At 35.1% G+C, this 16,099-nt stretch overlaps 1 protein-coding gene across 1 annotated transcript in view; it reads left to right on the top strand.

Moving 5' to 3' along the window:
* Positions 1-8,732, top strand: part of LOC118746375 (integumentary mucin C.1-like) — a 38,099-nt gene extending 29,367 nt beyond the window's left edge. The window contains exon 5 of the mRNA XM_036480229.1: positions 8,408-8,732. Within this exon, the coding sequence (XP_036336122.1) occupies positions 8,408-8,732 (325 nt within the window). The remainder of the gene's footprint in view (positions 1-8,407) is intronic.
* The last annotated feature ends 7,367 nt before the right edge of the window (positions 8,733-16,099 follow it).

The following is a 16,099-nucleotide window of genomic DNA, read 5'->3' on the forward strand; positions in this document are numbered from 1 at the left end:
AAAAAAAAACAAAAATGGTACATTGATTGAAAAATTCGGTAAAATCTTTTATTGGAAATTTTTGGCAAAAAAAAATTTCACAAAAAATTATAGTCTCCACCAAAAAGGCACGGAAAAAGTTCTAATAGTTCAGCAATTTTTGATTCTCTAACATAAGTGTGACATGAGGTAAGTATATTAAGAAAATTTGGAACTCTAAGAAAAGAGGATGAAACAAACAACTGCGGTAGAAAAAAATGCTTGCAAACATTTTCTCCAATATTTTTAGACGTAAACACTAATTAAACAATAACATAATCCTAAATTTAGCCTAAACAGGCTAGCAATAATAAAAAAAAATTTCTACCGAAAAATAGTAGGACTTTAGTGATTTTATAAATTGAGGATACAGTTGGGCCAGCAATTAGCCTTAGTAATATATGTACATAGTTATGAACATGAATAGCAGAAAAGCTCAGAGAACCTGTGTATCTCTTGCTATCACAACCAACGAGTTTCTTTCAAAATATATGTATGTATGCACTTATTCCTACTTCATTAATTGTCTATTTAAGTGGCTGTGTGACTATTCCATTAAAGATTTGTTATTAAATATTTAGCCTTGAGATACAGTAAAGTGATTGGTTATATATATATTTACTTGCGACAATTATCACTTAAGCCTAATGCCAGGAAGCTTACAAACAGAAAGTCACTTAATTGCTTATTAATGGCACATATTGAGACAAATATTTACATGTGAGTGTACGTTTCGTTACCTCAAAATCAAACATTCTATGAATATCAAATCTTCGTCACTTCAACAGACACTATACAATTTTCCATGTATGTATGTACACATAGACACCTACATATTTGCTATTATCATTAACTCTTAGCATAAACACACATAAATCTAAACCAACAGCTTTGTTAGAATTCATAAATCAAGGGACATAGTCTAATAGACTCCTAAATCTACCAAGTTAATTTATGGAAGTGTGCATAGCGCCAATACAAGCAAGGTATAAGTATGTATGTATGTAGATTACATTTATTTCGATACATATGGATATCAAATATATGTACATACATATCTAGTTTCACTCCTGGCATATTGACACCAAAATGTGTCCTTGTTGTTGTATTTTATACCAACCTGTCAAATAGCATTTACAGCGACGCACGATTGAATTACCACATACCCCCACATATGTATGTACATACATCTATGCCGGCGGCTCAGACAGAGGCGCGGACATAAAGCTAACAAACGTTGACATGATGATACGATATGGCGCCTCAACAAACGCTGCATATTAAATCAAGCCATCAAAATAAATATGTTACCATAGCTTATGGCACGCGTCACTAGTGCCAACAACAATACTATATAATAGCAATAATAACTCATAAGCGGTGTCACATTAGAAAGAGGAACATAGACATATGTATTTACTTACAGGACGGTCCATATAGTGGGTTCTTTTTAAATACTGAATAATAATGGCTTCGCAGCAACACATTCTGTTAACCCAGTTTTGCAAGACCTTGGTTTCTAGCTCTAATTCACGAATGGCTAATGGCTTGTTTGCGGAATATCGGTGCTTCACGGCAACCCACAAAACAAAGCCTAACGGCGTCAAATCAAAGCTCCGAGGTGGCCAATTGACATCGCCAATTGACGGCTGATAACACGATTACCGTACGATTTCGCGCAAAAGATCGCTTCTGGCGTGGCGTGCCATCCTGCTGAAATCAAACATCATTCAAGTCCATGTCTTTAATTTCTGACCAAAAAAAATATGAATTATCGCGCATTTGTAGTTGTTACCCACCTCGCGTTTCTAGCAGCATTTTCAAAAAAAAATTTGGTCAATGATACCACCGCTGCAAAAGTCTGACCAAACTGACATTTTTTGAGATTGGATTGGCTTCTCGACAATCACGTGCAGATTTTTCGATCCCCAGATGCAGCGGCTTTACTTATAGCTGCCGAGATAAAAATGCACTTCGTCAGAAAATATGATTTTTCGAGCAAAATCGTTGTCCATTTCGTGGCCCATATTTCCCCAACGTTGTTCAAGCGTAAAGCGATTAATTTTGTTCCGCGGATATACGATATTGACTTTATGTCAAGACTTCAATCGAGAAACAGCTGCCACTATCAATATGTGGACCACCCTGTATAGTGACATATTTACATATGAATATAGCCTTTCAGAAAACTATGGGGTAATTAGCTGAAAGAAAAATCTATGAGTTTATGTAAAATTTTGTAGTAAAACAGAAACGTTCGTTAACTTTAGTAAGGTTGGAAAATGTACTAAGCATTAAAGCTTAGTTAAATTGAGCTTAAAGTAGGTTATGCATTTAAACGCTTGGTCAACTGCATGAGAAAGCAATCTTCTAACAATCGCGATAAAATACATTTTGAAAACGTCTTCCATTTATGTTTCCTCAAATAGTAATTCATGATGCCGAACCATGGTTGATGGCTAAAGTAAAAGAGTCCACGGTCCCAGGGTACACATACTTCAGTCAATACTTATGACGTTAAACAACCCAAATTTCCTAAAACGAAGTTAATTGGAGGAAGCTTTTTTCAAAGTTGTTTAGTAGAAACATCAAAGTAGTTACAATCAAAAATTAATAATAATAATGCCGGGAAAACCTTACCTTAACTAACAATTTACAATTTAAAAAAAAAATTACTCCACAAGTTTTTTTTGATCGCTTAGTTTTTAAATTTTACCGCAGTAGTTATAGTGCATCTAATTGCAATGAAATTATCTAAAAAGTACATACAAACTTCCTTACTCTATCAAAGTGCATAGCCCATCCCTCTTGTCAAAAACCCAAGGCTTCGCTTAGAACATTAAGATTTACACTCAAAGTGAAATCAAGTTTCGCCTGTCCCGTGTGGGGCCCTCATTACACTGAAAACAAAAAGAAATGTAGCGCATTGTTTCCTTACGAGTGGTCTTTGCTGCTCAGTTTCTTTTTTACTGGTATTCATTTTTTTATAGACTTTTGCGACCCAGATTGTTCATACACCCCCACCGTGTGTCGTATCAAATTATAAACGAAAACCACTTTTATATTTCATTTTTATTTCAGTATTACAATCATTCATTTGAGAACATTTGGAGAAGCACTTTTTCTCAATTTGAGAAACTTAATTCTTTGCATTATTAAGAAACATCGTTGGAGATCTGAGAATTACCTTAGTTTTCACCTCAACCTAAAGTTGAATTCAAACTTAATGTTTATTGGGAAGAAGCGTGAGACGAAATATGCAACTTTTCTTTAGCCAAAATCAAAACTATTTCTAAAAGCTACCACAAATGCATAGCTAAGTACTAACACAAACAACCAACCGCTGCTAAGTAAGCAGCACACACTCGCACGCAGACGCATCAGTTGTCAGTATCCATTCGCTTAACTTTACGGACATGCATATCTGTTTTTTTCCCCACCACCACTCTGTGTGTTTACATAACTGGCTGCTTTCAACTAAATCCTTAGCCCTTAGTTTGCTTTGTAAATACGATTCGTGTATTTTTTGGTGCGGACGCAATTCAAGTTATGCTAAAAAGAGCAACCGAAGCAGAGTAGTGGAAGATTTTCAAATATTGAAAATCCGCAAATAATCCGCAAACATATGACATTTGTATATTTATAGCTTAGCTACAGTCATATGCACATATGTACGAGTACATGTAAACCTAGCACAGTACCATGTAGCAATGAAAAACTGTCTGTATCCATATGTGTAGTGTTGAAAAGGGATACTTTAAAAAATTATATATGTATATACAAAACTACAACAAAAAGTTTTGAAGCTGACAAACTCATATATATATATTTAAGCATGCTGTATATGTACGGTGACCATCCGTCCTGTATTATACGGGACAGTCCTCTTTTTGGACCCGTTGTCCTGGCAATTTATTTATTTTATACGGGCGCCAAATGTTCTGTATTTCTTTTAATGTCCTGTATTTGTCCCGTATTCGGTGTTTCGATGCCTTAACATCTCATTAAAAAGGCCAGCCTATGAATGAGTTTTAAGTGATCTGAATGCCTGTGTTTCGATTCGAGGAATACATACAGTGGCCATAATAGAAGCTAGGACTCGACATTTCAGCAAAGTTTGGCTATTTTTCCTTAGTTTATTTAACGTTTATTATTCTTTATGAAAGTAAAGAAAGCTCTTTTCCTAAAAAACCCATATAATACTGTTTAAGTGCGACTGCTAACACCAGGCGCCTAAATTCGTGCTATGTGCTGCTGCATGTCCAAAAATTTCCTTCATTAAATTAATGAATGCACTTCTCAACTGCCATGTAATAAAACTTTCTTAAGTTATAATTTGATAGCAGTTCAAAGTATGCTCGGGCGATGCGTTTCGATAACTTATGTTTTGGAACAGTATACATTGTCAATATTTTGTAGTTCGACGTTATGTTATACTTTGTACGTATGCAAAGCAATTGACGTTTTGGAAGTCAGCCATACTTACCTACTTTGTATGAAAAAGATGCTCAACATCGTCAACAACATAAAAAAAATGGTCAAAAATTAACGGTAAGTCTTAGCGACTTCAAAATCGCACTTTATTGTACTTAAATTTAAGGTTTCTTTTTAATTTTGTGGGTAAAAATCTCGGGGAAAATTTCCTACAAATTTATGATGTTACTACAAGGATGCCATTTCAAGGCTAATACATCTAGGATTATTGAAGAAGGCTTTAAGATCAATAAGTTTTTGTGGAAAAAATGTTCAAAATTATTTTTTGTCCGGTATTCGGCTCCCATAAATATGGTCACCGTATGTATATGTATGTATATGAGTAAAGGTTCATATAAAGGTAGTTGTATGATAGTTTTATACAAACACCAAAAGTCACCTAAGCTTCAACCGCATTTGGCATGCAGAGCGTGTTATGTGGCTGCTACCTTCCTGAATAAGTACACATACATGCATACATACATATTATATATCTATATGTATGTACACTATTTGCTTGCGGTGTAAAAGTGTGAGTACTTACTAACACTGTGAAAAATATTAGGCATTTAGTGGTCGGATTAGATGTAGCAAGCTAAAGTAGTTTTGGTGCAACGAATCTTCGACCTGGTTTAACCAAAGTGTCGAGTTATTTTAAGCTTTTTGTGATCTGAAATATCAGTGGAATGATTCGTAAAAGACACAGGTTTTTATCGATTTATCATACAAACGTTTAACTACGCGAGTGATAACTAATCAAACTGTAAAAGCACTTTGCTCCAAGCCCCAAGCATTTGGCCCCGTACGTCCATATGTAGGACTTACCTGCATCGGTCCCATATAACCAGAAAGTTAAAAATGTCTTCATCTCTAAGGGAGTCAGATCTTCTTATGTGAAACGAAAACACTTTTGACGTATTAGCCTTACCTTTTTCTTCTTAAAAAATTTAAATAGGTTTCGGTATGTGTACTTGTGTGTCGGGCAGAAGCTACATATTTATGTACATATACCCAAGTAAGTGAAATACATCCAGTAGTGAATGGTAAATCTTTACTCCAAGCAGAAATTTCAGTACCCACGCTAATTGCGTGAAGATAGGGGGAATTTTTGTTTCTGGACACGTTTTAATAGGCACGACACTAGTAAGATAAGTACCTCTCCCCACTTATAAGGAGGCTTAACGATAAAAAAAATCTCTGTGTGAGTTTACCAAACAGGGGCTGTCACACCATTGCGTATGATGACGATAGCGCCGTGCGTAAAAACCCTCAAGTTCTTTTACAAAATGCTCTATGTTCTGTTTAGACCTAGACGAAGGAAAGCGAACTCAACACCAACCCTACTAAATCAGTCCTACCCGTTAGCAACCTTCAGTTTGAAAAATGGTTTTTCCATACATATCCACCGAAAAACGAATCCAAAGACAAAGTCTTGGAAGTTTAATTTAACTATATTCATTGACATCGACGGCTTTAAAATGTGGCAGAGCATACTCGGTGAATTTCTTTGAAATTATGCTTCTGATTGTTACAACAGTCTACATAAAGCTGAGTTGATAGCAATCAAAGAAGCCGCACTGTGACTGATTAGGGCTAATCTTAACAGTCTTCGCTGCTAATAAATCTTAAGAACGCTGTCATCCAAGTACACCACAAGAGCAATTTGGCTTCCAAACTACAGAATTATATATATCAGGCAAATGAAATGGTCAGCAGCGGAACAGTCCTTTCTGCCAAAAACTTTTCCCATAGAGATCGTATACTGTTTACATCCCGAAAACTGGAAACTTATTGAGTTTAACTGGCGAATTTTAAGCAGAGGATCAACATTTGGGGTAGCACGTCAAATCTGGCCCGAACTCGAAAGCAAACACCCCAAACTGAAGGTGGTTGGTGAAGCTGCCGAGATGGGGACGAAATTTAAAGCATCCAACAACTATTTTTCCATTTTCGGAGACAAACGGGACTCAGGCAACTTTATCTTTGTTAATCATGTAATATTAACCAAGACGAAAATTGTCTCACATGATTGTAAGCATCGTAGCTGTAGGTGGTATGTGAGAGCGGCATAAACGTGGAACGATCTGTTACAGAATTGACCAGTTTTTGTTTACCGGAAACCTGCTGACGCTGGTTGTGGCAGCAATGGTATTAGGCGGTATTAAAAAAGGATGTTTTTAAGGTTAGTAGATATTCTACAGTTAAAACTTTTCCGACCGATCTTAGGCACTTTAGAAACAAAAAAAAGTTGGGTCTATATATTTTTAGGAATATAGTCGGCCACGAGCCTAAACGATATCACAACAGTGTGTCTCCATCAAAATCTAAATGAAGACGGCCTATACAAGCTAACTTAAGCGGAAGTCCAATACTGCGTGAAATCTGCTACAATACTATTGAGAATACTTCTGTGTTTCAGCTAACTAGTAAGCTTTTTCACTGCTTTCGACGTCCTTATTTCCAGACATTTCAGCCGGCGAAAGGATCTTTAACTGAGACGCAGAGCTAAGACGCGACCTGCTAAGATTTGGTAAAGGCAGATCTTCTTCCTTTCCTTCGAGCCAATTGGAAGTAGATTGCATGATTTTTCGATAGGTGGCGCTGTGATCGCGATATTTTTAAAACTAATATTTTTAGTCCGATCTGGCTTAAATAGCAAACATACTCCCTTACTAATTAAATGCAGCACAAAGCACCGCGTTCAAATTTAAACTGGTTTCTTCAATCTCAAGGGCAATCTTAGTAAGTGTTCGATTTGAATTTTGAAAACTTCCACATACTTCTCCATTTTGAATGAAAGGAATAAGTTTATTTAATTGCGTTGCACTTCACCAAGGCCACCAAAACGGAAGACAAGGTTGAATTGATTGTTATGCCTTTTTAGTAAAGCGATGAACTGGCTTTTTTTTTTTAATAATATCGTTTAAGATTTCATTTAACACAAAATCACAGCTTTCATCTCACAAAATAGTTACCAAACCATTTGTTTGCCTGGTTGCCTCAGCATGTGGACGCTTATCCGCATTTTTTGGTGCACGTGTTTGTCTTCTGGTATGTGTTGTGAATTTAAAAAAAGTTTTCGTTCTTTGCCATTGTCGCTGAGCTTATACGGATTAAAGTAAATTCATTAAGGTTACAACTCAAATCGAGCGAAAAACTGCTACTGAAAAACACACACAGTTTCAAGCATGCGGGCGGATATCCCATTCGTTTAACATTTGATATTAACTTTCATTCATTTCGTTTGTGCTTCCACAACAGTATTGGAGAATTTAAGGTAAAAAGGTGTAGTGGTAAGTTTAATGGCACATTGGTCATTTGGCAACCACCGAACTGTGTGGTTTGAAATTTAAACTGCTTTTAAAATTTATTATATTGTTGTTTGGTATTTAAGAAAAAGGTTTGGTTATGGTACAGCTGTCAAAGTTATCGTACTTATGTATGTATGAATGGTAAGTACAAATGTCTATATATATATGGGGCATTCCATACCAAAACGGACGGGGTTCACACTTCATGTTTTTGTTTAAAATTTTTAAAATTTTTAGGGTTGATGGTTGATATGAACAAAAATAAATCGATTTAATAGTTTTCCAAATATCTCGAGAACGGGCGAGGAGAAAATTTGAAAAAAATAACACTTACACATCAAAATTCTCTATGAAAAGAAATATTTTTAAAATTTTTTTCTTGAAAAATTTTTCACATACAAATTAAAATAAAATTAGTTTTTGAAAATATGCAATCTTGAAAAAATTTAAAAAAAATCACAATGGTAGCTTTGAGTATTGCGCTATATTTAAGTATAGTATTATGGGGTGCACTCTACTATAATTTGAGTTATGCATTTTTTTTAAACCGAAGTTGAGTAAAATGAGTACATTACAAATTTATAAATTTTTTAAATTTATTTTAGAAATGATGTGCATAGACCTGAGGCAGCAGATCACACACTGATTGTGTCAAGAATCACAGTGCTATCAGTCTCTGAGTTCGAGGAGACCTCAGCTGGGTTTAACGATGGTCTGGCTACTGATTCCAGAGCTCATTCTAGGCAGGTGGAACTAGAAGGTCGTGGCCGTTCCGATGACACTTCTGAATCTGCTTGCACGTTTCAGGGGAGAAGCGGTAGGAAGACCAATGGCGGCTCGTGCAAGCTTGATTTGGGAGCATCAGGCTCATTATTTGAAATGTTTGCTGGCTGTGTAAATGGAAATGAGAATAGGAAAAGCACATCGTAGTAATACTGAGAGAAATGGTATGAGACCAATGTCAGAATTATCCTCCCGACTGTCCTCTCGCCTATATATTACTCAGCCTTGGACAGGAAGAAAAAGAAACCTAGTTCACTTAACAGTAGATAAGGGGTTTTTATTTTTTGAATTATAAATTGTGTACTAGTTATTTCAGAGGACCGCCAACCGTCGCTGACCTGACTAAAAAAACAGATTTAGGTGTTTACGTATGTACATATTATTTTTATTTTCTTTAAACCAATAATTTATTAAATTCTTATCAATTTCTTTAAATCAATAATTCTTCAAATCAGTAATTAATTAAATTCATATAAATTTAAAAATAAAATAGTTACTCAAAACAATCCGCTCGAAAGCCACATCTACACCACAAAAATGCAATCAAATAAATATGTATACAAATGCAGCTGATAAAATCGATCGATGAAATCTTATCAAATTAAATCTACTGTACAACTTCATTTGTTTTGTAAGTGCATACTTACACTCGTAAGTATTTACAAAATCGAAGTAAAAATAAATACTTGAAAATCTACTCGAATTTTACTCTACTCAGCTTGATTGTTTCACAAAAATACATACATACATACTTCAAGAGCACAGAGAGCTTTTCAATATTTTAATAGTTAGAAGTGCAAAGTTTGTGGTCGAAATGAAATTGCAAACGAAATTCAGTAGAAACCATGCGATGCTGTATTGAGAAGTAATAACGGCTAATATTAACTATGCATGCACATCATGGTACAATTTAAAACATACATACAAATATACTAATAGTGAAGGTGAATTAAAGACGAAGCCGAAAGGCAAGAAAGGTTTGATTAAATATTTTCGCAAGTGTGAAAAGAAAATGCTTTCACATACAAAATGCTAAAGTTACAGCAAATATGTACATATGTATGTATGTAGGTAGTTACAGATGAAATACTTATGGAGTTGTATATTTGTACACAGGTGAGCATGGAATGAGACGTATTGAATAAGAAATATCCTTGCATTCTGCAAATATTTGATGCTGCAGTTGGCGCTTCGGAAACTGGCGCTACGCGGCATCGATGGCGAAAAACCACAAAGGTAACATGAAAATAAATGCTTGTACTATAGGTGTACTAAGTACATATTAAACAGACGTACAGGTGTTTGCGTTATTGATCTACATTTTAGCTGCGTTCTTTTAAATATTCTGCGGTCGAAATCATGCTCGATAAATATATTTATTGAAATTTTAAAAAATATTGCTTTGGTTATGACTATCCACACATTTATCTATATTCTTATTTACAATAATATTTATCGATATCATTTTCGATATTTAGTTATTTTTTCGTTGATGGCACTATCGATATTTAGTACAAATTTATCGGTGATATAAAAGTAATCAATATTGTTTTTTAACGAAGTTTTATCGATAAGTTATCGATGTCCGGGTAATATCGTTATCGTCAATTTAATCGATTTAAATACATAAACGAACATTGGTAGAAAAAACAATAGAAACAAAAAAAATGTTGACAAAATTTTAAATAGTTTTCTTTTGTTTATTTGATGTTTAATAATTTTGTTTTTAATTGTAACTAATTACATAACAAACGATATATCGACGGCTGAGTGGAGGATCGACCTATCTCGGCATCTGGTTCGAAAACGCGCTATCTCTGCTGCCACTTCAAAAACGCTCTATATTAGCAAAAAATTTTCAATATGTTTTCAGTTGAAATAGGACCGTTTTTGAAAAAAAAATTCCGACAGAGGGCGTCCTTCTCCTAAATTTTGAAGAACGACGCTCTTGAGTCATTTTCTGAGATAGGGTGCTTCCAAACCGGCAGCCGAGATAGGTCAATCTTCCATTCAGCCGTCGATATAAATCAGCATTTCAGACCTTGTACTAAATTCAAAAAAAAATTAAAAAAATTTAAAAACTGTCACTGTAGGTGCATATCTTGACATACATCAAGGCAACTAATGGTCTGTGTGCACACTTTTACAATAAAAGGTTTTTCAAATAGTATATATATATATTTTTGAATTTCAGTAAAATTATAAATAGATTTCTGAACACTGTAATAACTCCCAGTAGAATGTAGGATATAAAAAAAAAACTTTTAGGCAGGGCTTTGCGGATATCCTTTATGTTAAAAAGTGATCATTTTCTACATATTCGGCAATGAATTTTGTCCATCTCGCTAATTCTATACGACACACTGTGATCTGGCTTAAACGTCAGTGTTGGTAAACCATCGACATGGATATTTAATTTCAGTTTTACCTTTTCGTCCAGAATTTGATTTCATAGGGCTGAATATAAACCGTCGTTGAGTTAAGAAAATATATAGCTCGGAGTGACAGGCGTTTACTTTGCAACACACAGATCTTCACGTAAGAGATCAGTAAAACTCAAGCGACACGCCTGAGTGAACTTTTTGAATTCATACAATTAAATTTCGTGAAAGAGAGTCTTCTTCACTATCTTATGATAGCGTGGATGACAAAGAGTATCGATGGCTCTCAACAGGTCAATGTTACTTACGGTTAAGACCGCGAGCGAGACCTTCACATGTGAGGAATGATGAAAGTGGCCAGCGAGATGAACTGAGTGTGGTATTCGGCTCATTCTGAATGTAAACTTCCAGCATCAGAACGAATGTCAATAATTAGGTCGTCACTTGTGAAATTAATATTCCAGTTAATTAAGTTAACCTGAATTTCAATTTCAGGATTTTTTTCTGAAGCATTCAGCTATCAACTGCTTAAGAGGTATTGAAAAACCTTAGATAACTAAATAGTTAATTTTTTGAAACAGGCTCACTTTTTCAAACAACTGTTTCTTACTTAGTTACTTATGTATGTATTGGCATCACCGAAAAGTCTGCAATCTTTGTGGCAATGCCGAATGCCATTTCCATGTTGGCGAATAGCAGCTGGCGCAACAAATGCACTTAACCTGCTTGCATTATTCATGCTTTCACTCGCGCGCGCGCGCTAACACATGCACTGTAAATATTAGATATGTTTGTAAATATGTATCTACATGAGAAAATGCACTCTTGGCTCTTAAATGTGCTTGCACGAATGTGTGGGAGTAAAAAGGAGGCAGTGCTTTTTTTTGTAAAAATACTTCGCTAACATTTCTTTTTGCACTTGTAGCGATAGTTGAGACAAACTTTCTAAGCATAGCTTTTCCTTGCAATTTTCAAATGTATCTTGCTGCGGGGTAAGCTTTTTTCTCACATAACTTAAGTAGTACTTTTGCAGGCAGTATGTAGTATGTTCTAGTACATGCAACCTTGACATGTTTAAAAATGACAAGCGGAATTGAAAGGCTTTTTGGTAATAATTTTATGTGCTCTGTATGTGCGCAATACGCCCAAATTGCACATGTGACTCATTAGAAATGTACATACTTATGTACTCCTACTACGAAACGTTTTTATATAGATATTTTAATTTTGTATTTTAATAACGTTTTTGGTAATTTTTTTTATTTATTTTTATTAAAATATAGTTAATGGTACTATATAAACAGTTTAAATATAAAAAACAAACTTTTCAAAAATTTAGAAAAACTCGCCAATTTTCAGCAAAGTTTCAAATATTTTTTCAGAATTTTTTAGTTTTTTTCATAACTCATAAATTTCGTTAATATTTGCTATATTTTAGCTAATGGTGCTGAGCAATGGCTTCCTTATATAGCAAAAATATTCAACCATTTTATTGAGCATGAGACCGTTTAAAATGATAACTATTGTGGAAAACAACAATAATTTATAAATGGTAGAAGTTATAGCTGCTATTTCGGAGATCACCACATCTGATCATCAGACTTCTTCACGGGGATTCGATCCAACGAGTAAACCACTGGCTGTGTAAGCTGGGAGTATAAAAAAGGCTCATGAATTCTTAGCCGATTCAAACATGCACTAAAATTGAATGGGCTACAAAACTGCATACCAAACAAATTTTTAAAAATTCTTATAAAAAAAAATAGAAAAAATGCAACAAATTTTGCTAATTTTTCTAAATGTTAGGTAAGCCTTTACATTTATATTTTATTGATTTATACTACAGAATTAACTATATTTTTATAAAAACGGAAATTGTCTCTAAAAGGTGTAGGTATTTAATAAAAAAAAAAACGCCTAAACGATTTGGGCTTATGGCTGTGCCCTTGTAAAGTTCCAACGACAAATTTTCCATCGACAATGAGGTCAAGGAGGCGATTTTGGGCTCATTTTGAGGCGAAAGACAAAAAATATTTTTTCCCGATCCAATAAACTATATTGAAGGGGAAAAATAAATATGTTGACTGTATTTCCCTTGCAACCTTTGCATTCCACGAATTTTTGTCTTCGCCTTGTATGTAGCTCGCGTTGCCAGTTCAATATTTCTTCTACAGTAGTTCGTCCTCGATCGTACGTACGGCTAAAACACTAGAAGAATATCATTTATCAATCGCATTGTTTCTGGTTTTTCAGTCTGTGGCTTCATAGATCTCCGTATGCTGAAACGGCTGATACAAAGATCTCCTCCTTGTCTAAGCTGTCTATTAAACTGCCAAGCGTTATTTTAATATCACCACGGTGAATGCACACTTAAACTTTTTCTTAAAAGAGGTATTTACACGTCTCGCTCTCTGATCCTCTCGGGGCCCAAATAAACTAGATTATTCCATTGGAATCATTGACAATAGCTGGTGACCAAGTCTCCATTTTATCACAAATGTAGCACCGGGTTTTCACTTCTTTACATGGTAGATGGCGCAAAGCTGGACGCTTTCACGTTTTTTCTATCTCATTTAAGTTTTCTCGAGGATATCAGCCTTCCAGGCGGAGCCCACTTCCCTATTTAGAGCGTAGGCATTCCAGATTCATGCTCTAAAATAACAAGTGTTTAAAAAATTTGCCACGTTCGTCAACAATAGAAGAGGTCTTCTTTTAGGCGTCGAGCACCACAAGTTAATTTTACTGCGTACACGTTTATTTAGCGAGTTGCAGTATCCAAAACAAACGTCCTCGTCCAGCTGAACCTCCTGGTAGACAGATGCTACAGACTTCAGTGAGCGATTAACCAGAATAAGTCGAAGCGGGCCACCAAAGCACCTCGCTTTCTACTGTGATACCAGACTCAACATTGTTTGGTTGGCGTATCTTGCAGATCTGTTGCATCGAATTTACGTTCTTGTCTACAAGGATTCCGTGAAAGTATTTTCATAGATTTCACGAAAAGTGAACCTGCGATAGATATAGTAGTCGATCCGATATGTCTGCTAAAGAGGCTGGCATCTTATCTAAGTGAATAAAGCAATCGTTTAAGATCAGCCCTTTTCAAATACATAGTACTTACCTTTGTGCCTGTATGTGCATACATATGTGTGTAACTAGTTGTAATCGATGATGTATTGCCCGTATGTAGATCTTGAAAGCCTGTTTCCCAAAATGTAATTCTATTTCTTCTTATTTAGTTTCTATTCATTGGACTCTAAGTGCGTTTGGTACTATGTCCTAAACGACACAAATTAAATTTGTTTCAAATTTTTTGCCTAAAAAACTACAGTCACCAGCAAGCATCGACAACCTGTGCACATCGTACAACCTACAAGTGTACAAATGTATGTACATAGGTGTATCTATATTCTTCTTTAGAGGAGCATTTGAGCGGCAGCCACGTAAGGAAATTTTAAGTTTTCTCAAACGTAAAATTGCACACGTAACTTCGTTTACGTGCAGCAGAAGTCGTTTGAAAAGCACATAGAGGCTTAGATGTATACACACACATACATACATACCTGCACTCGAAGTAGGTTTTTGTAGTTTAGTGGAAAATTGAAAGTAACCGAAGGAAAATGTTTTGCACAAAATTGAGTTTAGTGAGCAGAAATGGCATCCATATATACATACATACATACATACATAGAAAAATACAAATATGGTATATATGGGTCATTATTTGCTAAGCGAGCTACCGCATTTCTCTGTTTTTTCGTTTGATTTAAAAAAAAAAAATTAATTTAAAGGATATATTTTTATATCGACGTATGAGTGGAAGTTCGACCTATCGCGGCAGCCGGTTCGAAAATGCGCCATCAGGCTAAATTTTACAAGCACGCCCTATTTCATAATTTGGTTGCAGAACGCTGTAACTCAGCAAATGGTTCAAGAACGCCCTATCTCAATGTCGGATTCATATTGCACCTACGATTTATCACGATGAAGTTAAAATCGAACGTGCGTACATGGCGTATGAGTAACCTTCACATCTCTCGCATCTCGTCTCAGCAGCCGCTTGGCAAAGAATGCCCCATATATGTACATACACACACTACCTATTTGTTTCAATGCAATACAAAAATTGAAGTATGCTTTGACAGCTGCCGGCTGCTGATTGCTGCCGCTGCTCCTTACCTCTACTTTTGTTGCTTCGGCTGTTTGGGCATATCTAATAGTTAACGGCAGAGGAAGCATCACTGCAGCCCTTTTTCTAAGTAAATAAATTGCAAACTGCTTGTCAGTAAGCAATATTGAAAACCAATGTCTTTTTTTTTACTTTTTTTTGTACCTACTACATCTACACATGCATACATAAACTAACAGTTAGTTACACATTTCAAAGTTCAGTTACACTTTGGTCACTTAAACTTGGTTACTTATGCAAACCTGCTGTAAATGTACATTTGCCTCCTGCAAAATCTTGATTTGGTTTTCCAACTTTGTTAGCAACTATCATCAGACGTGTTTTGTTGTATGAGATTTGGAATGAAAATAGTAGGTACCTACATACATACATACATACATGCATATGGTACATATACCAAAATATTAACTATCTTCGATTTTAGGTCAAGCAAATTTTTACTATTTTTGATTTTTGGTCCATTCAATGCAGATTCTCATCAATGTCCTATTGATTTCCATATTCAGTTTGAATAGGCAATGTTAGCAAATTTGTTGTGCTCTCAAGTTTTTCAAGCCAAATGTTATGCTTTGTTTGCAACCTCATCCACAATTGATTTCACATTTGATTCAATTTTAGGAAAATGGTAAAAGTTCAGCAGAAACGGTAATGGGTGAATAAATTCACTTAAAACTTGGCAGTTATCTATCGTACGAGCATATATTGATGTGTAATATTTCTTGTCAATAGGATAAAATTCTGTTCTTATATTAACCCCAGAGTACATGCATTTGTACATACATAAGCGCATTTCATGCTCTGGTAATTTATAAGCGAGCTTAGTATTTTTTACGAGTATAAATATGATTGCCATAAAGAAATGAAATGTTATCTATCTCGGTTCAAAAACTGAAAATGGTACTAGCTTGTAGCTGGATGGCATCTAGATGGTAACTGCAGGGCTT

Source organism: Rhagoletis pomonella, unplaced genomic scaffold (genome assembly GCF_013731165.1).
Source record: "Rhagoletis pomonella isolate Grant_MI unplaced genomic scaffold, Rhpom_1.0 Rhpom_scaffold_00010, whole genome shotgun sequence".
Classification (NCBI taxonomy): domain Eukaryota; kingdom Metazoa; phylum Arthropoda; class Insecta; order Diptera; family Tephritidae; genus Rhagoletis; species Rhagoletis pomonella.